The 27,302-nt window shown below is 41.7% G+C and overlaps 1 protein-coding gene across 3 annotated transcripts in view; it reads left to right on the top strand.

The window, feature by feature from the left end:
• PRKACB (protein kinase cAMP-activated catalytic subunit beta) overlaps nucleotides 1-27,302 on the top strand; it is a 56,824-nt gene that overhangs the window by 14,571 nt on the left and 14,951 nt on the right. The window contains exons 1-2 of one of the 3 annotated variants that reach the window (XM_028732968.2): nucleotides 6,569-6,872; nucleotides 25,966-26,027. In XM_028732968.2, coding sequence (XP_028588801.1) covers nucleotides 6,686-6,872; nucleotides 25,966-26,027 — 249 coding nt within the window. In that variant the 5' untranslated portion in view covers nucleotides 6,569-6,685. Of the gene's footprint in view, nucleotides 1-6,568; nucleotides 6,873-15,153; nucleotides 15,427-25,965; nucleotides 26,028-27,302 lie in introns of those variants that run through there. The other 2 variants (XM_028732972.2, XM_028732970.2) reach the window with 2 other exon arrangements.

Raw genomic sequence — 27,302 nt, 5'->3', positions numbered from 1 at the left:
AATAAAATATATTTTGTCTAGCTACATCTTTTTTCCCCCAGATCATCTTCTGATTGACAACATGCTTTGCATTTTATTGTGCTTTGATAAAAAAGATTTAAAACTGTTACTAGGGTGCTGGATGTCTAGTGAGTAACCATAATGTGATACTCAGTTGTTTCCATAGGGGTTTTTTTTGCCCATAACTCTCCAATATGCAGAAATACAGGTTTTCTTAAGTGTGCTGCAGGTAATATCTCGAAACCACTATGCTGCTCATGACCCTGAGGTCATCTCAAATAAACAAAGCAAAAGTTGGACTCAAGAGGTTCTTGAAGGAAAGGGCTAGTCCCTATGAAGTTTTCCAAAAAGAAAAAAAAAGTCACTCAATTTGAAAAACCAGAACACTCCTAATTATAATCGTTCACCAGAATTAAACAACTTCAGGATCTGTCAGTACTGTGGAAGATCCAGACTGATTTTACATACGCACTGTCTGCTTTCATTTCCTTTGATTCTAATTGTTAGACGAACACCTATTGTAGTTTTACCACGAAAGGCAAATAGTGTTCTAGCTGTGGATACAGAGTAGAAGTAGCGGCTGTTTCTCTTTCATCTAGTAAGGTGCAGAGAATAGCATCAGAGACTTCCAGAGCACTTTTTAATTTATGACGAAAGCCTTAGGTGACTGATTTTACTAGATTAAATACTGGAACCATAAATGTTACTTATTCCAAGGTAGCGACTTGCCTTGCACTGTAGCTGTAGAGGTGTCAGTTTTAGGGCTTGTCCATTTCACCATGGCTGAACACTGTGTGCATCATAATTCAAATATTGTTTGGCTGGGGGACTGTGAAAACTATATAGGCCAGTGAAGCTGTAATATTCCTAACATTTTAACCATGGCTAACAGAGCCAGATCAGACTGCAAGATTGTGCATTCTTTCCTATAGCACTCTTTTATGTAAATTATATCACCTTCTTACTACTGCTCTTAACCATGGTTAGTACTAACCAGAGTTTGTACAAAACTTGGATTTCATACCAAGATCTGAAACTAGTTAGCAATCCTTGCGAACTCTTGTTAGTGTTAACCAGGATTAATTCCAGTGCACATGAACTGTAGTTAAAACTCAGGACAAATTAACATATGGGAAGGAAGGAGCTATTCAAATTAGCTGTCTACAGGAGGGAGAGGGAAAGCTTCCACTTTTGATTTTAAGCTAGCCATATTTCTAGAGTTGGGAGACCATGGCTTAAGAACAAGCCAGGTTTAGAACCATGATTATGTCCACCTGATCAAATCAGTATTTTCACGTGCCTTCTGCACCTTCATACAGCCACTTCACTCCTCTCTTTGGGTAAGCGATGAAACAAGCTAGGAAACAGCAGCTAGCCATAGTTTTATGTTACACCAGAACTAGGAACTTGGGGTAATGGCTTTGAAATAAGGCATGGTCTTTGAATCCACTTTAAATCTTGGCTTTGTACGGTGGCTTTTTAAAGAAAAGTGATTAACCGTAGTTCCAGTACAGACCTAATGGAAAGCTGCATCCACAAAAGATAAAAGGGGATGTGTGTGAAAATCCATGACTCAGCACATCATTTTCATAGCTATAAACCATAGTTTTCCAATGTGTGAAACAGTGACAACCTGAAGTATCTCTGTGACCCTCTGTTGTAAACACAAAGTAAATTTAGGGTATTTCTGCACTTGCTAAAATTTGTGTAACAGTAAACCTTCCCCACGTGCATTTTGAGAAGTTATGGCAGTTTAAAAAATTGTTTAGTTCAGATGTATGCAGTTGTATCCAGCAGTGTTCCATTCACACAACAGGGTGCAGAGCAAGGCCAAAATATGACGCTCTCCCCCAGACCCCAGCCCTCATGCCGGCTTCCCAAAGCTGGGTGAGCGAGGCATGGGCTTTGGGAAAGAGGCATTAAGTTCTGGTTGGGTCCTGGAGTCCTTGCTTTGGTACAGGAGTGGAAAGAAATGGGAGGAAGCTGAATGTTGGCTGGAGGAGTGGAGACCTCTCCTTTCTGCCCTGACTCCAGCTGCTTCAAAAGAAGGAGCAGGATGCTTGCTCTCCCCTCCCCCCCCCCCTTTCTGCAGAGGACAGGGCCTTGGCGGAGGCCGAAGAGGGCTTTGAGCAGCCGAGGGAGGAGGTGGAACAGAAGGTGGCAGTGACTGAACAGGAGTCTGACAAGGAGGGGTGCAGTCTTGTTGCCTAGAATCAGTCGCTGCCTTTGTGGATGGGAGGAGACCCACCCATCCAATAGATTGTGCTTTTGCAACCCCAACATTCATGCAAGGCAAGTGAGTCTCATGAGTGAGTGCACCACACCTTGTCTTTAAAAGCTTGGTGGGTGAAACTTGTTGGGACATCTTCATTGTTTCCTTCAAGTGGTGAATGTGTTACCCTGGTCCCAAGCCCTGTGTTTGTTAGAGCCTATATTGTTACTTGCCAGAATAAAGATCTTGTTCTTACTTAAAAGTAAGAGCTTCTGTTTGCAAGTTTGGGGACAGGAGCTAGCACATATAACCCAGGAAGCTGCAGCAGGAATCCCCCCAAATCTGGGGTGGCCTTTCCTCCCCTTTGCATGAAAGGAAGTGCAACACTTTCTGGATTCATGCCTAGACACAATGTCTTGGGGCAGCATTTGTCTCCTCTGGCATAAATGTGTTTACGTTGTATCACTAGTGGCTGCATTTTTAACTTTCAGACAGTAGATGCCAGTAGATAGCTTTTGAATTAAAATAGAAATGTGGTGAGAGCTGCCATAGCAACAACTTCCTCTTGGCGATGTTATTTATAGAAATGCTACTGCCTCATCTTTACATTGCTCTCATGCTAAAGAGAGACTTTCTGAGATGCTTTAAAAAGCTCTGCTGGCAAGATGTAGGATATCTGTTTGTTCTAGACTGATTATATATATCTATACTGTATCTCCCATATATTAACTGTTCTGTTTAAATGGCTATATTCATTATACAGCAGATACCTACTTTAAGCACCCTAGGGACTTGGACACATTTGGTGAGATTCCCCACCCCCACCCCTTTTCTGCCTTTAAGCCTCCCTATGCTATATCACAAACTGATTTGAGAGACCCCTCAGTTGTAAAAGTGTTTGGCATGAGTGGGGGTGGAGGCTGGCGCTGGCATTTCCAGAACATGAATTCAAATCCCTCTGGGCACATGTAACTAGTTGAGCAGTTCTTTGGAATCTAGGTATAGTCAGGTTTGTTCATTTAGCTTGATGGATGACTCTGGCAGTGCTCACTACAGATTAACATATTAGCTAATTAGGTATGTATACATACTAGGATACAGAATTCAAGGAGAAATTCACATTACAGGGCAGTTCAATATATTTTTCTCCATAAGTAAGTACCATTGAATTCAGTGGGATTTACTCTCAGGTAAGTGTGCGTAGCTGCAGAGTACATTTTACCCCCTATACAGGCCAAACTTGGGACGCGGGTGGCGCTGTGGGTAAAAGCCTCAGCGCCTAGGGCTTGTCGATCGAAAGGTCGGCGGTTCGAATCCCCGCGGCGGGGTGCACTCCCGTTGCCAACCTAGCAGTTCGAAAGCACCCCCGGGTGCAAGTAGATAAATAGGGACCGCTTACTAGCGGGAAGGTAAACGGCGTTTCTGTGTGCGGCTCTGGCTCGCCAGAGCAGCGATGTCACGCTGGCCACGTGACCCAGAAGTGTCTCTGGACAGCGCTGGCCCCCGGCCTTTTGAGTGAGATGGGCGCACAACCCCAGAGTCTGTCAAGACTGGCCCGTACGGGCAGGGGTACCTTTACCTTTACAGGCCAAACTAAAAAATGGTGCTTTCCTGACAGTTGTTTGTTCTTGCAGTGTAAAATTAACAGTCATAACCCTTTCAATCCATGTCTGATTCCCTTCCCTGAAAGTCCACCTTCCCTGAACACTGGTGATCCTTTTCAGAAAAGATTATCATACATGGATTAGGCTCTTGCTTAAGTTTTTGAAAGTAACTAATGGGAGTTTTATGTTGGGAGATGCTTAAATATGTTGGTACTGATTAAAGGGGTGCATATATGTCACAATGTAGGGACGCGGGTGGTGCTGTGGGTTAAACCACAGAGTCTAGGACTTGCCGATCAGAAGGTTGGCGGTTCAATTCCCCACGACGGGGTGAGCTCCCGTTGCTCAGTCCCTGCTCCTGCCAACCTAGCAGTTCGAAAGCACGTCAAAGTGCAAGTAGATAAATAGGTACTGCTCCGACGGGAAGGTAAACGGCGTTTCCGTGTGCTGCTCTGGTTCACCAGAAGCGGTTTAGTCATGCTGGCCACATGACCCAGAAACTGTACGCCGGCTCCCTCGGCCAATAATGTGAGATGAGCGCCGCAACAACCTCTTTCTACAAATTTCTTCTTAAAATTATACGGAAATCAATATTAATATTACCTTTACAACATCTTTTATCATTTACTAGGAGAGCAACCTAACAGTCACTTAAACAGATTTCAGTGTAAATAAATGCTTTTCTTTTCGTTCGTTTTATGCAAGCTTGTAGTGTCATAAGCAGCAATCCTGTGAAGGGATGCATATGCTCATGCCCAAGGCAGTATTGTAAATGACTCTTCAACAATACTGTAGAAGTTCAGAAATTTGTGGTAGGGTTGTTGTTGTATTGTCCTTTAGGTAAGGTTTTCATGATTAATGAGATAATAAAAATGAACAGCAAGTAATATTTTTGCAAGATGGGGTAGCCTTTGCTGTTAGCTACATTGCCTTCTCCCATCTGTTCTGGTCTTTCTGAGATAGGCAATGGAGAAGAATAAAGGCAATGGACAATAATTAGGCCAGTACCTTGTAATGGGGTGGGGTGAGTGCGAGTGAACAGGCAAAAACATCTTGTGTGCAGGTGGGAGGGAGAGGGGAGGCCTGCGCCCAGTTGTGCATGGCGAAGGAAGGTGCACTCTGCAGAAGTGCAGGGAGAGAGGCAAGGGGATATGGAACATTTCAGGGACTGGCTAAGTCACCAGACTTAGAATGATTTGTCAACTCCACAGGTTTTCACAAGAGAGAAGCCATATTCCTAAACCTGTCTGAAAGCAAAAAGTTAAGAATGGTCACAGCAAGGTGTCAGGGAAGGGAAACATATCGTGTATGTCCTAAGGTCTGCTTGCCTAAGAGGCAATCTCTATGCATTTTTGCCTCCCCCTAGCATTGATAAGGAAGATGGGAAGTAATCAGGCACAGGTGATTATACAGTGGACCCTCGAGTACGTTAACTTCGGGTAACGTAATCTTCGGGTTGCAAACGTGGCAAACCTGGAAGTGAGTTTGTCGCGTGTGCAGAAGTGCTTTGTGCATGCGCAGAAGCACTCTGCGGCAGCGTGCGCAGAAGCAGTCCTCCAGTTACGAAATTTTCGGGATACGGCCGGGCCTCCAGAACGGATCACCAGAGGTATCACTGTAATAGCACCAATAGGCCCCCACTATCCCTGGTTTTCACACCTTGTGAGACTTGCCAGATCTACTAGGTAAGAACCCTGGATGTTCTTCAACCATATGCCCAGAAACTGAGTGGAATATCTTGACCCTCCGTGGTTATTCCAGTAAAGACCTTTTCCTCTTGTTGAGGGAAAGACAACAGCCAGGCCCTTGCGGGGTTGAATCTGGATGAGTGCACAGCTTCTGTCTAAGGTACTTTTTCCAGGGGCATCTCCAATGTTAATTGTTTTCCTTCAAACGAGTAAAAGTTGCTAACTAGTTTTTTTGTAGGGTTGTTGGTTTTCCTCTTCCCAACGTTTTTCTGATGCTCTTTTTAAAATTATTGTTTTGATCCACACATACAAACACAAATTATTTTGTGTGTGTGTGTAATTTTTACACTTGTGGCTTAGGAGTCGTACTTATTTGCCTCGGTGTATGAAACCAAAAGTAATCAAATGTCTTGCGGGGGGGGGGGGGACTCTCACTATTAGATTCTTTGCAATTATTTTTCTTGTAATTGCAAAGCCCCTCGATGAACGTAGCCACTGAGTAGGACCTTAGGTGACCCCTGTAACACTGCACAGCATAGCTCAGCAGCAAGTACAGCTATTTAATTAGTTCTTTAGAAGTTGGGAAGAGGCTTCCTGCCAAGGTTTTTGGATCCTGACCACATATTTACTGTGTGTACATGCCCTGCAGCATGTAAACTCATTTTCTTTTTTAGCATGGATATGACTTGCACGTTATAGGAATTGAATGACTATGTGCAGTATACAGATATATCGTCAAGTTTTCTAAACAGGAAATGTTTTGAAATTTTCTCTTAATCTGCAGTAGTAAACTATAATATCTAACACTGCTAATAAACTAAAAGCAAATTATGCTTTCTGGATCCTGGCTTCTGTTATCCCTTTTCAATATAACAAAACACATGCTTGTTCTCATCTCCCTGAGGTGGTTCTCCCCCCCCCCCCCAAAGTGGAGAGTTAACATGCAAACAGTACAGGGTTTTTTTTCCCCTCTAGTCACCACCCTGAGCTGATATCAAGAGCCTTTTGCTGAGAATAGCTCTTGAAGCTTGGTTTTATATTAACAGGAAGCAGAACAGCAGTTGCGGCTTTAGCACACTGCATACAGGAAGTCTGACACATTCTTAGTCCTCGGCTTCTGTGCTAAGTTCTTAAGTTGAGAATTGTTTCTTGCCTCTAACTTACACCTTAAATGTACATAGATGGCAGCCCAGAAGGAGTTACAGGGCAGCCAGAGCGTGGGGACTGCTAATGCTTTGCAGAGATTGGAAGGGTTTGCCAACAGACTTTTTCACAGGCACTCCAAAGGTTCTACAAGTGAACTGAAAGTGGCTCTGGAAAATGAGTCTTCTCATTTCTCTGAACCCGCTGCACTGTGGGACAGATCAAGTAAGTGTGTGTGTTGGGGAGGGGTATTACTTGGTATGTAATGGCAAACTGTAGCATGTTGCATACTAAATATAGAAAAATGCTGACAGCCAAACTGGTGAATTAAATGATCAGCAAGTGGATTCAAATCTGTAGTTTTGTTTCTTAAAGCATATGTGATCAGGTCACAGAGTATTATTATCAGTCAGCTTACTATAGTCATTTCATTGCCTTGCATATTTTCCTGCCTGCGTTAAATGTCTACTTCTTCATTATTTGAAGTTGTGTTTTTGAAGCGCTAAGGCTGACTATTAATTGTTGGCTGGATCGAGGCAGCTGGATCGAGGCGGACCGGGGCTGCTGATTCTTCTAGACCTGTCAGCAGCCTTTGACATGGTCGATCACGAACTCCTGGACCACCGCCTTGCCGACGTGGGGATCCAGGGCACAGTCCTTCAATGGCTGCGCTCGTTTCTCTCTGGTTGGGGACAGAGGGTGGCGCTTGGGGGGGAATTGTCATCGCGCCACTCCTTGGTGTGTGGAGTGCTTCAGGGTGCGATACTCTCCCCGATGCTTTTTAACATCTTTATGCACCCCCTCGCACAGCTTGTCCGGAGTTTTGGGCTGGGTTGCCATCAGTATGCCGATGACACCCAACTCTATCTGTTGATGGATGGCCATCCTGACTCGGCCCCAGACACACTGACCAGATGTCTGGAAGCTGTGGCTGGATGGTTTCGTGGGAGCCGGTTGAAGTTAAATCCTTCGAAGACAGGTCCTCTGGCTGGGACGGGACGATATGGGATTGAGGGAGCAACTCCCATCTCTTGCGGGGGTGCAATTAGTGCCAGCACCGTCCGTTAAGAGTTTGGGTGTAATCTTCGATACCTCCCTCTCTATGGAGGCGCAGATTACAGCATTTTTTCATCTCCGCCAAGCTAAGCAGTTGGCTCCTTATCTCTCTTGCCCTGACCTAGCCACTGTGATCCACGCGACAGTCACCTCCAGACTGGATTATTGTAACTCGCTCTACGTGGGGCTGCCCTTGAGACTGACCCAGAAACTCCAGCGGGTGCAGAATGCCGCAGCGAGACTCCTTATGGGGTCTTCGCTGCGAGATCACATTCATCCGGTACTATACCAGCTGCACTGGCTCCCGGTGGAGTACAGGATCAGGTTTAAGGTGCTGGTTTTAACCTTTAAAGCCCTATACGGCCTAGGACCCTCGTACCTACAGGACCGCCTCTCCTGGTATGTCCCACAGAGGAACCTACGGTCTGCAAATAAAAACATCCTGAAGGTCCCAGGCCACAGAGAGGTTAGGCTGGCCTCAACTAGAGCCAGGGCTTTCTCGGCTGCGGCTCCAATCTGGTGGAACGCTCTGTCACAAGAGACAAGGGCCCTGCGGGACCTGACATCCTTCCGCAGGGCCTGCAAGACAGAGCTGTTCCACCAGGCCTTTGGTCAGGGCGCAGCCTGACTCCCTCCTCTGGCAATCTGCACAGAATTTTGCTTAACGGTTGCCATCAATTTGATTTTAATTAATTTTTATAATGAAATGCTTTTAGAATGTGGGATTATTTGATTGTTGTTAGCCGCCCTGAGCCCGGCTTTGGCTGGGGAGGGCGGGATATAAATAAATTTTATTATTATTATTATTATTATTATTATTATTATTATTATTATTATTGGCTGTCCTTAAGCTTGAATGATTGAAGAGAAGGGCATGCAAGGGTGCCGCAAAGGTGATTTACACACCAAAACAGGCTGCAGTATGGAGACTCTCTTGCAGTTTGGGCCCCATGGACACAGGACTGGTGCAGTGTGGTGAAGAGAGTGACAGACACATCAGCATGTGCAGTGCCTCCAGCTGCATCAGAGCTGGGAAATCTTCTATTGTATGAGAAGATCTTGTGTACACAACCTGTAGTCGCACATTAAAATCTATAGACTGAACTCTTTTAACTGTTACTGTATATAGCATTAAGTGGGGGACCCTGATACTTTAAAATGGATGGGGCTACCACCCTCTTGTCAAGCAAAGTTGGAAATATAAGTAGTATAAGCTTCCTGGAAGAAGGTAAAATACTGCATGTATATCAGATCATGGTGGTTGTAAATCATTCTTCTTCATAGTTCGAACGAAGCAGCATTTTCACTTCAGTAGTAACCATGTGGTTGGTGTAGCTTAGGTTGCCTAGTGGGTGGGGAGTTTGCCAATGAGCGCCATAGCTGACCATGCTAGTTATTTAACAAGATACTGACAAATATGCAGTTAGCCTATTGGGAGTTCAAATATGAGAGTATAAATACTTTCATATTTACTAAGCAGCTATATGTATTCTAGTACATTTTCATACATTTCATTAATTTTGTATAATCAATAGGGCTCCCACTTCTCTGGGCAAAGGCATAGAAAATTCAGGATATTTTCTTTATTTGCCTCTTGGAGTGGAGACTATTGAGTCTGGTGTTCAAAATAGCATTCATACTTATTTTAAGGGGAATAATAGATAAATATGTATATCGAAACTCACAGTTTTAAATCATGGTCTTGATTATTTACTAATTTACATTAATCTCATGTTGTGGAAACTGATCCCTAAGTTTATTGGAAACAGCAAGTATTAGCTAAATGCTATACCATAATTTTAATCAGGGTTGAAACTCTTAATGTAATAGTGCATTGTCTCCCTGATAGATGGCCTATGCAGAGAATGGGACAAGGGGAGCGCAACCTTGCTCCTGCTTCTCAAGTCTCTTTGAGACTTTTGATGCCATTCACCATGGTAACCACCCGGACCAGATCCATGAAATGGGAGCTGGAGTCACTGTGTTACAGCTGTTTCAGCCCCCACCTACATGACCGTGTCCAGAGAGAAGCATCGGGAGGTGCTTCTTGGTTCACTGGAGTGCTGCAGGCTACTATTCCATACTCAATGCTATGAAGCCACTGGGAGCAGTCATTAGGAGTTTTGTGGTCAGGTGCCATCAGCTGTATTTCTCCATAATATATGTATCAGGAGAAGCCATGCAGGCCCTCAAACAGTCCTTGGATGCAGTGGTGGGATGGATGAGAGAAAATAACATGAGCTTGAATCCTGGGAAGATGGAGGCATTGTGGATGAGTGGTTCCTGTGTCCATTTATTGAATGGGTCAATGGTCTGCCCTGAATGGGGTTGCACTCCCTCTGAAGATGTTGGTACCCAGCTTGAGGGTTCTTCTGGATCCAGCTGTGTCACTGGAGGCTCAGGTAGCCTCAGTGGCCAGATGTATATACTTTTAGCAGCTGTGACTGGTGAAACAACTGCAGCCGTACCTGGACTGAGAGAGATCAATTACAGTAGTTCAGGTTTGGGTGAATCAGAGTGCTTTAAAGCAATCCACTCTTTATGTCTGACTTCCCTTGCAACCGATCCGGAAGCTGTAGTTAGTGCAGAATGCTGCAGCCTGGTTGCTGGCAGGAGTCAACTCCTGTCAGCATAAAGCACCTCAGCTTGCAAATCTACACTGGTTGCTCATTTTCTACCAGGCCATGTTCATTTCTTTACTATTAGTATATAAAACCCTTAACAGCTTGAGACCAGTTTATCTTGCACGATCACCGTAACCCACATGTGCCCACTCAACTTCTCTGATCTGCAGAACTAGCACTGTGCTAGTGTTACATACATTAATTCCACATTCATTTATTACATATACACCCCCCCCACACACACACCACCTTTTATGGGTGGTGCTGTGGGTTAAACCACAGAGCCTAGGGCTTGCCGATCAGAAGGTCAATGGTTCGAATCCCTGTGATGGGGTGAGCTCCGGTTGCTCAGCCCCTTCTGCCAACCTAGCAGTTCAAAAGCACGAAGTGCAAGTTGATAAGTAGGTACCGCTCTGGCGGGAAGGTAAACGGTGTTTCCATGCGCTGCTCTGGTTCACCAGAAGCAGCTTAGTCATGCTGGCCACATGCTGTATGCTGGCTCCCTTGGCCAGTAAAGTGAGATGAGTGCCGCAACCCCAGAGTTGTCTACGACTGGACCTAATGGTCAGGGGTCCCTTTACCTTTACCACCTTTTATCTTCCAAGGATCTCATAAAAAATCATTCTTTTAGTTTGGCAGTTTTTTGACACCAGGCAAGCACCTTCACGGTTCTCTTTTGGGCATCTGTTTGAAACATTTTTGTTCAGACAAGCCTATCTAGACATGTAGAAGTTACGCGTGCTTTATTTCTTTTTAGATACTATTGATTTGAAACATCTCCTGAATAAAACAAATAAACAAATACTCTTCTCTAGATACATTTTCCATTACATTTTTGCAGCCGGAGACCATTTTTATAAACAATCTATATTACTTGCAATGTGTCTTCTAAACTGGCTTTTTGAACAATGCAATGGATTAGATCCAGACAGCCATGGTGAGAGTAGAACCACTGAAATAAATAGGACTTAAGTTAGCCATTGATTTACTCCCAAGTCTGGATCCAACCCACTGCGTTGAAGCTGAAACCAGTTAGCCAACTGAATTTTATAACTATCTGAACATATTTTTGAAAGAAGGCAAATTCATTATGTATGCTACGTATTGCTGGAAAATTGTATTTTTTTTTCTAGGAAAAAAGATTGTATTATATTATGTGAGAACTTAATAGGTGCACTGTAAATCTTCCGCCTATAAAATGCATTGTGCCTGTGATCTTCTATTTCTTCTTGAACCTTGACTAGAATGTTGCTTAAATAGCAAACTGCTGGCAGAACATGTAGCCATATTTCTACTGTCTTGCGGTTCAGGTTTCTTAGTTAATTTAACATTTATATGCCATCTGCATCAAAAAAAGAATTATTTTGCCATTTCATAGTCATTTTAAACATCAAATAGAAAAAACCCACATAGTGTAAATGAATACAAAAGCACCAAAACAGTATATTAAAAAGGCTTTGGACTGTGATTGGAAACAGTAATACTGTTGGGCATTTGTCTTGTGTGTGGACTTCCCATAGGCATCTGGTTGGCTACAGTGAGAAAATAATTGCTAGACTAGACAGGCCTTGGTTTCATCCAGTAGAGCTCTTGTTATATTCTTTATTTTGGTGAACAAACCCAACAATAAATGTAAAGCTGCCAGGTCATTATTTTAGAAACAAGGCGCTGTCCATTCTTTTAATATTTTGATTTGATGTGATTTATGGTATATCTATGTCACTTTCCCAGTCCAAGGTATCCCATGGTAACTTAGAACTGCTGACTCCCACATTGATTTTGCTGCATTAGCATCATCAAAGTGACCTTTGGGCAGTATGTGTGCCTGGGTAGTATGTGTGGAGGTCCTGGGGTGCCCAGACAACAAGATTCCCCTTGGCTGCAGGACATCTTAGGGATTCCACTTCAGATTGTATAGGACTTACTCCTCAGCCATTTTTCTTCTCCTGAAGATGTTCTGCATGGCAGCAGGTACAGATTTTTCCTCAGAGATTACTCCCAAAGCCTTTATCACAAAAGTGTATAGCCATAAGGCAACAGTGGTTTAGGATCAGAGTTTTCTTTCTCCTAGATGGGCTACCTTCCCAGGTTGATGCTCCCCCCCTCCCGCCCCTCATTTCCCTCTACAGCACGTGTCTTCTTGACTGTCGGACCCACTATTTCTTTTCTCTGCTCAATCTGCCGGAGCCTGTCTTTGCATGCAGGGGAAGACCCTAAATCACCAAAGGTTTGAGACCCTCACCTGGTTTAGCCAACCAGTGGAAGCCATTTCTTGGGGTGACAGTTTCTAGGAGTTGGTAAGAGTTGAGTGCAGGGTGGGAACCAAAAGTGGACAAACTATCCCAGAATGATTATAATGTGTCCCCCATCAGAGGTACTACCCCTCCCCTAACACCCTCTACACCCCAGTGTGGAATATCGGAGGGAAACATAAAGGGGAGAGGAGGATGTGAGCAACACAGTGCCTTAATCTTTAAGGTGCATAGATGCACTTAGATGTTCAAAAAAGAGAGCAAATCTCATTTAAAACCATGTAATTGTAGCACTGGAAAGGAGGGATGAAAACTAGAATGGTAAAAATTCTATTGCAGCCCTATAGGTCTATTGCATGGGTAGGCAAACTAAGGCCCAGGGGCCGGATCCAGCCCAATTGCCTTCTAAATCCGGCCAGCGAACGGTCCAGGAATCAGCGTGTTTTTACATGAGCAGAATGTGTCCTTTTTTAAAACTACATCTCTGAGTTATTTGTGGGGCCTGCCTGGTGTTTTTACATGAGTAGAATGTGTGCTTTTATTTAAAATGCATCTCTGGGTTATTTGTGGGGCATAGGAATTCATTCATTCCCCCCCCCCCAAAAAAAAAAAATAGTCCAGCCGCGCACAAGGTCTGAGGGACAGTGGACCGGCCCCCTGCTGAAAAAGTTTGCTGGGCCCTGGTCTATTGCTTCGACATATCCTCTTTGCAAAACATCTTGTTATGCAGTTATAGTCCTCAAAGAGGAAGCTGTATCTCTGTGGGTTGTTAGCTTCTTGTGGTTTAATAATGTGAGCAGAATAGTTCTCTCTCTCCCTACCCTGAGTTAAGCTGCTCACTGCTGCGACAGGTTATTGGGAAGCTGTATTGCCTCCATTCAGGTTTTCGGGGATCAGATGGACATTAGTGTGTGAAGCGCATACTATGAAGTGTTTTAAGTTACACACTGATCTTCTGGCTGCATTTTTTGGCTTAAAAGCACTTATCTGTTTCCAATGGCTTTTTAATACTGACAAGGATTGTTACTTTTGTTCTCCATTTTTAGAAAATACAGTATTTTACATAGTTTCAAAGACCCCCGTTGATTCTTTATTTAAGCTTCTAAATACCATGGAGACATTATGTATAATGTTTAGCCATTGTTTGTTTTCCTTAATTGTGGTAAAGCATTTCTGAATATCATTATGGTTGAACTAGGTTTTCAAGTGTCTACCTATATACACTTGGTAAGCTTATACCATGGCTTTGTGTTTGGGATTCTAAACAGTCAATACATGAAACACTGGTTTTTCTTGTGTGAGTTTAGCATTTAGCTCTCCAGATTTTGCTGGACAACAAGTTCCATCATATCTAGCCATTGGACATGCTGATTGGGGGTGATGGGAGCTGGAGTCCAGTCACAGATTATTAGGTGTCTCTGGTTTTCTTGTTTGACCAGGCCAGGGAGTTAACACCTTGAATGCTACAAATTTGAGTTCCGGATCAACTGTGATTTTATTGTGGGCGACTTTGGAGAAATCATTCTGCTCTGGTTTTGTGTGTATGGGATGGACATAGCACCATATATTATAGGATTATTAAAGAGAACTGCATAAAAATATAAAGCACAGTGTACAAATTAACCTTTACATGTAACACCTGTTTTGCCCTGGCTTCTGATAAATTTCTGGGGTCAATCACAGTGATGGTTTTGACTATGAAGTCTTATATAGTTGGGAACCTGTTGCCTTACAGAACATCTCTCTCATTATCAACCTACCCAGACACTTAAATCATGATCATGGGCCCTTGTCCAAGTGTCCTTCCAACAGAAATGTGATGGGTGGTTACAAGAGAGAGGCCCTTCACTGTAAAGACCCTCGGTTGGAATGCTTTTCCAATGGAAGCGTATCTTGCACCAAGACCCACCATTTTTCAGTGCCAGGTTCAGACTTTCCTCTACGTCTGGCATATGGTTGTTAATTGTATTTCTCTGTGGCTTGATGGTTTTACATTTTTTTAAATAGCTGTTTTAGTGGTGATCTTGTTGATGTATTTATTGTTGGGAATGGTGTATGATTGCTTTTAGTTTGAAGCACATTTATGTAATACTCTGTTTGCTATAAATCACAATACAGTAGTGATGGTAATAATGGTAGACCAGCAATCTAGATGGTACCGTATAGGTTGTACTGTGTGTGGAATGAGTTAATTCCAAGGAAGTTGGTTGGTTGTGCTGCATGATGTAGCATGACAGTAGATTATAATAGGCGGGGGGGGGGGGGAGTTATGCTTTGAGCACTTTCCAGGTATTTCCTAATATCCTATAGAGCATCTGCTAGACTATCTTGAGTTTTGTGCCTGTGAAGAAACACTATTTTTTTAAAAAAAGTCATATTAATAAAAAACATAGAAATATGTTGCTTATGTGGATAAATTAAAGCTTTAGGAGAAACTACTGGCTGGGTACAAGCAGACCGATAATTCTCCTCTAAGGTTGCTATGGAAACAAGCAGTGCTTGATATAATTGAGAACATCTTAAAACATCCTGGCGTTTTTGCTTTTCCCCCCTCTGCCATTTTGAGTCGCTTTATCTGTGTATAGGTAATCCTGGCTCAAAAACAAGTCATTAATGAGCATCGCTATTTGAATATGGATCTGCTATCAACTGCTGGTATTTTTATTGGATAGTTTGCATATCTCAAGCTGGCTGGATGAATACAAGCTCTCTGGATTTGTTTGTCTTCCAGTTCTAGTGGCCATATGTGAGAGCATCAATGCTTTTACTTTAGAGATTAAATAACTCATTTACTGGGCAAACATTACTAGCAATATGTTTCCAAAAACCAGCCTTTCAACATGAATGGTAAGTCACTTCCATGTTTCTAATGTTATAGTTTCGTTGGAACGATAAATTTATCTGCTTTTAAAGGAAGTATACAGAATTATCCCCTGTGTTACGTTAATTTATTGTGAGCTGTTTTCTTTTTCATCTAGTTATTATAGAGTTGCTCTAAAAAGAAAAAAAGACCAGTAGTAAATTGTTTAGTATTCTATAATGTATCTGGATGCAGCATTTAATAGAATATAAATTATAACAGAGCTAATGCTTTCTTTGTAAGTTTATATTTTTTGCTATGTATAATTAAAGTTTAACAATTGTAAGTGAAGACTTGTAGAAGCATCCTAAAAGCTAGAAGCATCCTAGCTTTTATTTTAATTAGTTTTCTTTTAGCATCTTTCATGTCACCATTTGTAGAAATTTACATAAATATCTGAGTCAAATGTTTGTCTCATCATTTGCAGATGAGGAATTTTTTTAGCTTTCTGTGTGTGGTAGATTTTGCTACATTTATTAATCTCAAGGAATTATGGAGAAAGAGAATTTTGTGTGTGTGGTGGAGAATACATTTAAATTAAGGTGCTGGCATTTTAAATTGAAGCTGATCTGGTGAGGTATTAAGGCAGTTGCTGTGATCAGATTACCAAATTGATTTTTGTCAACATTTCTGTCAAACAAATTTGATTTTGAGATCACTTATATAGCAGGCAGAAGCAGAATATAGATTATCTGCCCCAAACTTCAATGAAATAGGCAAAGGACCAAATAACTGTACATACCATTTTGTTTTAAGCATATAGTTTTGTATTTAAGCTTATTTTCAGAAAAAGGTTTTGTCGAATGGCATCATGCTTCCTGAGCTTCCAAAAAAATTTTTTTCCAAAATAAATATTGCAAGCATTTCACTAGTGTGAAAAATGCAATTTAAATAGCAATGCTGCTTTTAATGTGTTGAAATAACTTAAATAAAAGGCAAGATCAGTACAGAGGATAATAAAAAAGGATGCTTATCTGCAGGGCTGCAATCATGGGTTTTTTTTGGTTTTGGTTTTGGTTTTTTAAGAATACAGCAAAAAATAAATTGCCTTTCTAATGCTCCAGTCTCATAATCATGGAAGAAACATGATGTGTGACCTGACTTTTGGGGAGGCTAGTGTATATGCAAAAACAGAATCTGATTCAGGCAGTGGCCTATTTCAGACATGGTAACTACTTATTCAGGTGCATAAGTAAAATCTGACCCATAGGAAATGTAGGCCAATAGATTTATCTTCCCTTGATATTCGCGCCCCCCCCCCCCGCTTTTATTGCAAAAAATAGATGGAAGAAGTCTGGTTCTTTTTCTGTTTGTGAACTATATACTGACACAGTGTACATGTAGTCTTTAGTAGAATTTTCCATATTATGAGCAAAGCAAATAACATCCAGAATCAGATTTCTATACAGTGATCTCCATGCTGGTTCAGATCATTTGCATATAAAGCGTGTCTTACTGGGTATAAAACTGCATTTGGCACTTGGAATTGCATCCACACATATACATGCAATCTTTTGTATAGCCCCTAATGGCTATTTGGTGGAGTCAGCTTTAATCGATAGCCAGATCAGATAGCATGATTAACTTATCTCATGTGGGAGAGACAGTATGTCCTGTTCTGCATATGCATGCTTACCCCAGCACGTTTAGGTTTAAACTGCATGGTTGATATCCCAGATAAAGTCGGGAAATTATCACAGTCCAGGGACACTTGCATATTTTATGTTACATGTGTATGTCAAGCTAACCAACATGGTGTCCTCCAGAGGTTGCTGAAGGCTATTGTGTTAGCTGCCCTGCTGTATGCTCTATGGAAATGTGATGCCCCGTCATGGACATCAGGGGCAGGATAGGAATGCTGAATCCAATGCTATCTTTAGAAGGGTGTGGACTTGCCACCGGATCAGCAGTCCACACAGACAAATGCCTTGGTGGGCTTGCATGTCCAAATTTGTTGACCAGGGCCATGATTGGGAGAGGTAAGCTGGTTTAGATATCCAGCATCCGACTGACATCCCACCTCACCCAGTCCCTGTGTATCTAGCTTAGAAGAAATCTTTTGGCATATTCCTTTGAAGAGCATACCGTAACTTCCTTTGCTTCCACTTGCACTTATGGCATCTCCCTGCAGGACAGAAAGAACTTCAGCATAGTAGGTGCTGGGGACTTGCTCCTTTCATTCTGAGTAAAGGACCGTAGCTCATTGTGAACAGAGCACATGCTTTGAACACAAAAGAACCCAGGTTCAATCCCAGACATCTCCAAGAAGTGGGGAAACTCCTGCCTGCAACCCGGGAGAGCCACTGTTTAACAGTGTTGACAATACTGATGGGCCAGTGGTCTTTCTTGCTGCAAGGCAGCTTCCTGTGCATTCTTATCTAAGACAAACTGAAGAGCATGTGCACATTTTTTTATTATTAAAGTTCTCTGGCTGTGTTTACAGGCTGTGTACTTATTCAATCCCATCCCCCACCCCTCGTGGGCTGCCTTCAGATGTCATGTTTCCAATCAACTGGGAACAGGCCATATGCCAGTCTGTTCTCTTCTTCCTTTCATGCTATGCACTTAAACTGCTTAGTTTGATCAAACCATAGTTTGCCATTCTGCCTAAACTCTGCACACTGTGGTTTAGAGCAAGTCCCCCAAATGAGGAACTCAGGGAGGCTTGCATTTCTGGTTTGGAGGGCTTTCTCTGAACCACATTCTGCTGGGGCTGGGTGTAATGGCCAACCTCCTGGGTGCATTGGAGTGGCGGGAGCTTGCAAGCAGGCAATATTCCAATATGCAAACAATGGTTTGAGGGTTCAGAAATGGAATACCTGAGTGCATCTTTGGGGTACACTTACATAGCTCTTAATTTCTCCTACATAAGTTGAAGCACATCATTGGAATTAGTATCACTAGAGCTGTTGTAGTTGTGCAGTTACTCCAGATTTTATGACAACATTCAAATGAAGAAGCTCTGTATAGTCTGCGGAAACACTGGTGATCAGCTGAAAACAATGTGGAAGTGAATGTGCAGGAGCTCATACATGTGTGTGTGTTAGATGAAAATATAACATATATAATAGATGAAATATAATAGATGATATATATAATAGATATAATATAATAGATGAAAACTTGAGACGTGTGAGTGGTACGCACTTGCACAAGAGGGTCTCTTGGCTCCTTCTCACTGGAGAAATTGTCAAAATTCCGAGGGAGGCTGTCTTACACAACTTAAAGTGCCTTTTCATTCTCACAATACACCCTTTCGATCCAAGCACACACACACATGAACACACATTTCATGTAGTTTAGCAATTTAGTGACATATCCAAGTGATATGCAAAAGTAAAAATGTGGTTTTCTTAAACTATGCCTCTAGCTGTCTATACATGCAATATTAGACTTAATGTTATTTGTTTAACATATGTTAATTACTTAAATGCATCTGTTTTCATTACAGATCTTTCATATAAAGAATTCTTCAGGTTAGATAAAACCACCCTAGAAACTAAGGTTGGTCACAGCAGCTAATTGACCTCAGTACTGCAATGAATAAAATAACTCCTGACAAATGTAAACATTGAAGTTTCCCTTGATTTGAAAGCTAATGCGATAACAACTCTGTTAATGAAAGACCTTGGGCTTATTAGTTTGAGATTTTCAAATTAAGTGATGTACTTCCAAGAGTCCTGATTGTTTTAAAGCTGAACAAATGCTACTTTATAAGGTGATGATTTGGGGCGGGTGAATGATGCTTCACCTCTTCTCCTTCTGCATGCTCTCAGGCAGGCGTGCACACCAGAATTGTTTAAATACCTGAAAACGTAATTTTAATTTGAACACTTTATGGATGTGTCAAATTCAAAACCCATGCTTCTAAATCTCCTCCTCTCCTGTTTCCCCAGAAGCTAAGCTAAACTATGGTGATAAACAAGAGTGGGGGAGGGGGGACCATTTTCCTGGAAAAGGGAAGACTATAATATTTTATTGCAGTCTATCTACATAATAAATCCTTTTGATGTTTCTTAATACCTGATACATGGCAACCAAATTAATCACTTGACTTTCTGTCACCTGGATCTATACTGACAGTCATATTTGCACACTGTGGGTCTTTATTTATTCAGAAATGACTACATTGGATCTTTGATTCCAACCTGATACCCTTCAGCTGTTTTGTTCTGCAACTCTTGCCATTCCCGTTATGGTCGAAAACAGCTGGACAGTACCAGGTTGGTGAAGACTGTCCTATGTAGTTACTGTGGAACTTCCCTCTAGACAGGTGTTTTCAGCTCTTAAAGGAATAGCAGAGCAGTCTCGCGGGTGGCGCTGTGGGTACAACCTCAGCACCTAGGACTTGCCGATCGCATGGTCGGCGGTTCGAATCCCCGCGGCGGGATGCGCCCCCGCTGCTCGGTCCCAGCGCCTGCCAACCTAGCAGTTCGAAAGCACCCCCCGGGTGCAAGTAGATAAATAGGGACAGCTTACTAGCGGGAAGGTAAACGGCGTTTCCCTGTGTTCAGCACTGGCTCGCCAGAGCAGCTTTGTCACGCTGGCCACGTGACCCGGAAGTGCCTGCGGACAGCGCTGGCTCCCGGCATCTAGAGTGAGATGAGCGCACAACCCTAGAGTCTGCCAAGACTAGTTTTTTTCATATACTTTTACTATAAAGTTCCCTCCTAAGGGCTTATAAGCCCTACCAAGGCATATTTGAATGTGATATGCAATCCTTGGAATTGAGGGGATAATTTGTCTCTCCTCTGCCCCGTCACTTTTCACCCTGCTCTCTTGCCTTTAACCCAGAGGCACCCAGAGCCAAGGTAACGCACCAGCAGCACTCAATCACTATGTGGACTGGGGAACACAAGGACCAATTTCCTGTCACTACTGTTTTCCTCATTCCTGTTTCATAGAGACCAGCTGTGTGATTGCCAGTTCCTTTGCATTCTGCAACACACTCTGGTGGTGAGGAGGTGGGTGGAGGGAGTGGTAATCTCCACAGCTGCCTCAAAAACACAGCAGAATATCACGGGCAGCTCTGTCTCTGCTTAGGCCCACTCACTGAGTAGTGAGTGGGCCCCATGGTTGCTGGGAAGGAATTGCTGTTCACCACCACAGAGAATCTAAACTGTAAGGCTAGCTTCAGATTAAGAGCAGGGACAAGGTGCAACAAAGGGGAAATTAAGGTAGTTTGCCTGCCCAGAGCTGTATGTAGATGGAATCTTAAAGGGTTTTCATTAAACTTTAGCTGCTCTTCCGGAGTGTGAACAAATTGTTAGGAGGCTGATAACTTTGAGGTATTTCATAAGGCGGTTTTAAAGCACGCTTCTGACATACAGAAACTGAAAACATGTCTGCCGGGTTTTAACCTGAAGCTGCCCGCTTCTCCTCCCGCCCCTCATCTCGAGTCTGACTCATTTATTTCCATGGTAGTAAAGTTTGTACATTGTAAATATAGACTCTAATGTTCACATAAGATGCTTTTGTCTACAATATCCCTCTTGAAAAGAAGTTCCAGAATTGGCACGCTGGAGAAATATGCTCATGAGCAAGTATTGTTAATCTGACCCGTAAACTGCTAGCGTCTCAGTTATACTCAACTGTATCATTTGTTTTGATGATCCCGAATTTCCTTTTAATCTCTTGAGCCCCGTTGACTGCATTCTAGCTGTGAAATATATGTGCTGTAAATGAAAGGTGGGGTGGGGGGAGGTTGCTGTTAAATGAAGGCTTACTATAAAAAGACGCACAGCCCTAGTTAGAAGCAAATAGCAAGATCCAAAATGTGTTATGGAAACGTAGCTCTAGGCGTGGACACTGCCACACCTTTAGTAAAATTTTGATGGCTGTATTGTGTTTGTGTATAAATAAACTGAAGTAGACAGGGTGTTCTCTGTTCAGAAATGACCTCTGTTTAGGTAGGATTGCTGTCTGTTTTGTGCCCAGGCTTGTTTCAATGACTTCCTGATTGTTATCCCTTTTACAGTAATGTGGTTACTGTGGAAACGCTTGCTTTGGAAAAATAGAATATTTGTGATAACATAAAAGGTTGGTTTCTCGCCCCCCCCCCCCAATAATAATGTGTGAGGGTTGTAAAAGCTGCTGGAGAATAAGCATTTCTCATGGATGTTTGACAGTAGCTGTTAATCCTGCAGCTGCAATGTGTTAAGCCCATAGGTCTTTATTGCTCTCGATTCTACTTGCTGCTAACCAGTCTGACCAGGCCAGATACTATTGGGCTTTCCTGTCCTGCAGCAGTCCTGTAGGGCTTGGGGTCTGTTGCCCATGAGGTCACTGGAATTTTTGGAGTCTCAAGTCTCAAAATAACTTCTGAGCCTAAATAGCATCTGAGCCAAAGATAGAATGAAGGCACGTTCACAAACTGCAAGATGTCTGCCCTTTACTTCTGTGACTTTTGGGGGATTACTCTCATACACCACGGTGCATGTTTTGCTAGCACACATTAGGGTCATGCGTAAGGTGGAAAGCAAAGTCCATAGCTCCAGAACACATGTTCTCTCTGTGTTCTCACACATGCAGCAGCCTGCAATTGTTGAAGTAGCTTTATTCCCAGGGCGAAGGAAGGGGGGGAGGGAAAGGGGTCCTTTCATATTACAGTATGTTTTCAGACCCATGAAGGTTTCGTATTGCTGGTTTGCCACAGGAGAAGCTGGGAGAGGACAATTTCATTAAGCTCACATACTTAGTTATCTTAGACTTTGAAAATACAAGGGCAGGTAGGGGTGTGTGGGTGTGGGTGTGTGGAAAACAAGTAAGAGAACAAGAAGCAAGGTTTCTGTCCTCACCATCTGCCCAGGTAGCAGGAGTGAGGGAAGCCAGTAACATAAATACCTAAAACAATACAGGTGCTTTCATTGCTATTAAATTCGAGTCCAGCTGTGTTTTTCACGTCGTCTGTGTTGGGTATTCTGCTTCTAGTGGAGACAGAGGTGCCCACCATGTGTGGACTCCAGGAGCTGGCATGCTGACATGGTCCTTAAGGACTTTTGCATAAAACTCTGAATTCTGTGTGTACATGAGAGCCAAAAGGAGGAAGAGTCCAGGTAATTACTTCATAGCTCTTACCTCGGGCTTGTGCAAATATGGGTGTGTCTTTTTCTCATGGATTTTTTTACTTCTTTATTGCCTTATTGGGGTTGACTCTTCAGTATGAAATTATTTTCACAGTAACAAGGGAGTATGTCAAACCACTGCCAGTATATGATTAGCTGGTGCATGTTTCTATATTTAAAATTCCAGAAATCTAAATTATTGCCATATACTTTCAGAATTTAGAAAATATGTCCCAGATATGTCTAAACTTAGTTTTTGTTTTTAAAGTAAATGCTCTTCTAAGTTTTAAATATTTGTAGAGCTAAAGGTTTTATTTCCATTATGATCAAATTATTCACTCATTTGAGTTGGGCTAAATTCGCCATACATAATAAGCATAAAGAGGGCAGCTGTGGAATGATTTTACCTATAACTTGTAAGGAAACATTAAGAAGCTCTTTCCAGAAATCTTTAAGACATATCTACTATCTAGGAATTACATCCACGTTATGAGTTCACATGTCAAATATTCACCAGTACAGTACTAGCTTCATTCTTAAAAATTCTAATTGAAATAAGTTAACTGTACAGATTTTTCTTAAAAAGCTTTTCACAGGAGAATTATTTAGAACCCTGCTAAAAAACTTGTTTTCATTATTTATTTGAATATTGCACATTTCCCATGTACTTACTTTCTTGTGCCACTTTGACTTGCAATCTGCTCTTAGACTTTGTAGCTGGAGGATAGAAACTATGTTAAATTAGCCCTTTTCCACATATACAGTTGTCTGATATGATTAATAAACAAACAACAAACAATATGGTTACAATGAGAGTTCCCAGAAATATGTATATGAACTAGCTTCTTTTTTTATCTCAAATTTTACATGGGGGAAAAAGTGTGTGATTCATAGAGGATGAAGGAGATATTCACCCAAAAATATTTGTTCCTATCTTGCGATATTTTTTTACTAAACAGTGCGATCTCATAATTGAGTAATGTGGCAAAGCAAATTATATCTTCCATCCTATCCCACTATGATCCAGTTCAGACCATCATATTATTTGGATTACTGTATAGCAAACAAGCTGTGGCAAGCATCCTCTTCCTTCTCATGCAAAAGGAGGAGAGTGAATACTTCTGCTTTCACTTTTGATTGAAACACTATTTCCGATTTCACATGAACTGAAGGAGCTATAGTTACTAGACAGTTATCAAACCAGGATATCAAATTGTGGTTTAGATGGTCATCTGAACCAAGACCAAAAACAATGGGTTCATTATATTTTGGCTGTGTGTGTTGTATTTTAAATTTATTCAGTTGAATGTTTTGAAGTGTGTTATGGACAGTGTGGACAAATAGAAGTGTTGGAAAAGGAAGTAGCTACTTTAAAATCATCCAAGATGACTATATTACAGTTTCAGACACTCCAGAAAACTGCAATTGGAATTGGAATCTTGAGCAGTTAGTGTTATTTTCCATAATGATTCTGTGTAAAGATGGCTCTGATTTTTGGATAGGTTTAACATTTGTGGGTGTGCTAACCAAGTGATGGAATGTGGGTGTGAAGTTCAAGGCCATGATGTAGTCTGGTTATAAGTGTATGGGGGGGGGCGCATGGACACAACTGCACATATAGTTTTTTTGTGTATTTCCTCTTCTGCCACTTACGTTGCTGAACAAGCAAGTTGCTTTTCTGTTCAGAATATGGCATGCCAGCTCAAAAGTGTGCTTGGTTGCTGTGGAGATGTCAAATCTTGGGCTGCACATGCAGTCTCTCTCCCCCCCCCCCCAATTACATATAGCTTTGTTGGTTTGCAGCCGATGAAATTTCATCTTAATATGCATTACTGAATATGCAGTTTGGGGGGCAAGTGGTAAGTCTTTTAAATCAGCATAACTGCTATATAAATGGCATACTTGGTTTCTTCTAAGATTTTAGCATATAATATATTTATATCTGTATTGGTATCGCTGGGCACCTGTTGCTTTAAATTATTACTGAAGTCCTCTTCCCAAGATAACTTATGTACCCTTTTTTCCAGTGTACAGTACAATACTTTACAATTCTTACCTGTTGGTTCTCTAAGTGAAAATGTGTGTGTGATCATTTGGTTGCTTTTTATACAGTTAAAATTTGTGGTGTAGTCTGCTTTGACAACGTGGGAGGTATGATGTATACTGATGGCCATTTCCTAGGGAAGAGAAGGGTGGGAAGGGAGCTGGGTTGGGATGAATTTGATTTCTGTGTGCCTCATATGGAAAATACGTAAACCCTTTTTCTCTTTCTTTCTTTCTTTCTTTCTTTTCATCACATCTATGCGGGTGAATGTTCCTACAAATCCTTGGTGAAACCTTTAGAAACCTTTGGTATGCTCATTCTTTCATTAGAGCCCAAAGTCATTGACTATACTATACAATTAGGAAAAGGAGGACAATCCAATTATAAAACTAAGATATTACTAAAATGTGCACTTGGGGTGGAAGGTCATCTTCACATTTGAAAAGTCTTCATATATTTTACACAATTTGTTTCTTTTCACACACTCAAACTCATTTAGATCCCTAATACTATGCAACATTTAACTTTCTTTCACTTGACTTGGAGTGGAATTTCAAAGGAAGCAATTTACTTAAATTGTGATGTAGGCCAGGATCTAATGCATTGCACAACTAGTTCATTAATCTCCTTTCCCCACCAGCGCCACACTACAATGTGTCCACTGCAGGTGGATCTAACCAGGCAATAATCTTCCAAAACATAGGATAAGGTTACTCCTGTTCTGGCCACCTCAGACCAGGATTCCCTAACTGTTCTGCCCTGAGATAAGTAACCCTCACTTAGGAATGCAGAATTTTTACAGAATAGCCTGCTGTGGTTTGGCTAATAATAATGTTCAAATGCTTAAAATGTAGAAGTAATTGACTTTTTATTTTTGTGCACATTTTACATGGAGTGTACCGAATATCACCTGAAATGCAAAATTAGTACTTTAAGATAGTCTCTGACTGTGGGCAGCTCTAATGTGCAATTTTGTAACCCTATGTTTTGCCTTTGCTTGCAGTAATGCTGTGCACTTGATTCTTCAGCTTGCAAACAGCCTTTAAGCAAAAGTGATGCATTCTATTAAGGAGAACTGTTTGCTCTCCAAATACCAACAGGGGACTTTTGTTAACTTTACAATCTGCCGCCAGTTCATCTAAGAGGGATCTGCATCACCTTAAAGCCTGCTCGCGTGTCCAGTGGTGTGGCCTGTTAGATTTTAAACTAGTTTAAGCAGACTTGTGCTGAAATTGTAATTCATAAGCTTTAGAGAGCTGTTAGATCTACTGTAGAAACCTTGCTTCTTATTTAGCGTGTGAGTTGAAGAGTTATGAGTTTTCACTGGCACTTCGTAAAGCAGCCTTAAAATAATTTCAGATCGCTTTCGATACTTTAGTGAATTGTTCTAAACATCACATTTTCGTTTTTGCTTACAGTGAAAGAGTTCCTAGCCAAAGCCAAAGAAGACTTTTTAAGAAAATGGGAAAGCCCCCCTCAGGTAACAAAACCCAATTTAACTACCATTTTCTTGCAATTTAGTCTTTCATGTTTGGGAATCACTCTTATATGTGATACAGTTGTGATAATTCCTGGAAAAAAATAATTAGGTTCTGTGCAGGAAACTTTTAATGATGTCTTCATCCCATGCACCTGTTTTTGGGTGTACTTAAAAGTGGCAAACAGTTGTTCAGTAGTGAATGTGGAGAGTGACTGTTTAACCAAATAAATGGTCTTCATTGGTTACTTAGTTTCCTCACAGAGACCTTACTAGCTATGTTTTCATGTGACAATAAGCTGGGCTTTCTGATTCATCACAATTTATGTTAAACACTGGTTGGTTATTTCCTAACAACAACAAAACATGGCTTATGACGTCAGAACATGGCCACAGGTAACCTAGTGGTGATATTTGAGCTTTCTTGTGGAGCTCTGTTTGTTGCATTGTCATAGGTGGAACAGGAGGCCTGTTCAGATTGGGGCCTAATACTAATAAACCCTCTATCACCATAGCTCTTAACTTCTGTTCAACTGTATTGCTTGGACTTCAATCCAACATGACTCTTGTCTACCACTTGTTATAGGCTGCATGAGAGTTTTTGTGTCTCCTAGATCCATCAGCTCTTTGAGAAAAGTTTAATATATTAAAACTCTGTTATCTTAACCGTGATTGGGGAAGTGTCAAGACGTCTTTCAACTGTAACAGGCTGCAGATTCTAGCCCCTTAAATGTCTGAAGTCAATGGGAGGTATTTAATTCTGTGCGAGGAGAAAACATATCAGGTCAGAACTGAGGTGGAGGGAAGCCAGCTCATCTCTGTACACTCCATTCCTCCCCAGTCATACTGGAACTGTAGTGTGTACTTGTCCCTAACAGGAAATAAGGGTGCTTGCCCTCAGAAACATGGTTTTGACCTAGAAAAAGGCCAAGTTGGTGCATTTTTAAAAAATAGTTAAATACTTAATTGTGTGCAACCAGCCTCTGCTGCTGCCTAGTAAGAATTAATATTCCTATTTTGTAAAGGGTATTTTCCACTTTACAAAATACATTGTATTTTTCCCCTCTAGTACTAATACTATTAACAAATATATGGTGAATTACATGAAATCCAGCTAGTAGCTATTTCACATTTTTCATTTATGATTACAACAGAAGATGGTTGACATCCTTCTTGATGAATTAACACACTTTGTGTCCAGAGGGAGTATGAACAGAAGGTGGCTTGCACAGTGATCTTTCTTTTCTCCTCCTGTAGCCTCCTTCCACTGGGGGGGCT

Source organism: Podarcis muralis, chromosome 5 (assembly GCF_964188315.1).
Source record: "Podarcis muralis chromosome 5, rPodMur119.hap1.1, whole genome shotgun sequence".
NCBI classification, from domain to species: Eukaryota; Metazoa; Chordata; class Lepidosauria; order Squamata; family Lacertidae; genus Podarcis; species Podarcis muralis.
This window is presented reverse-complemented; position numbering and strand designations above follow the sequence as displayed.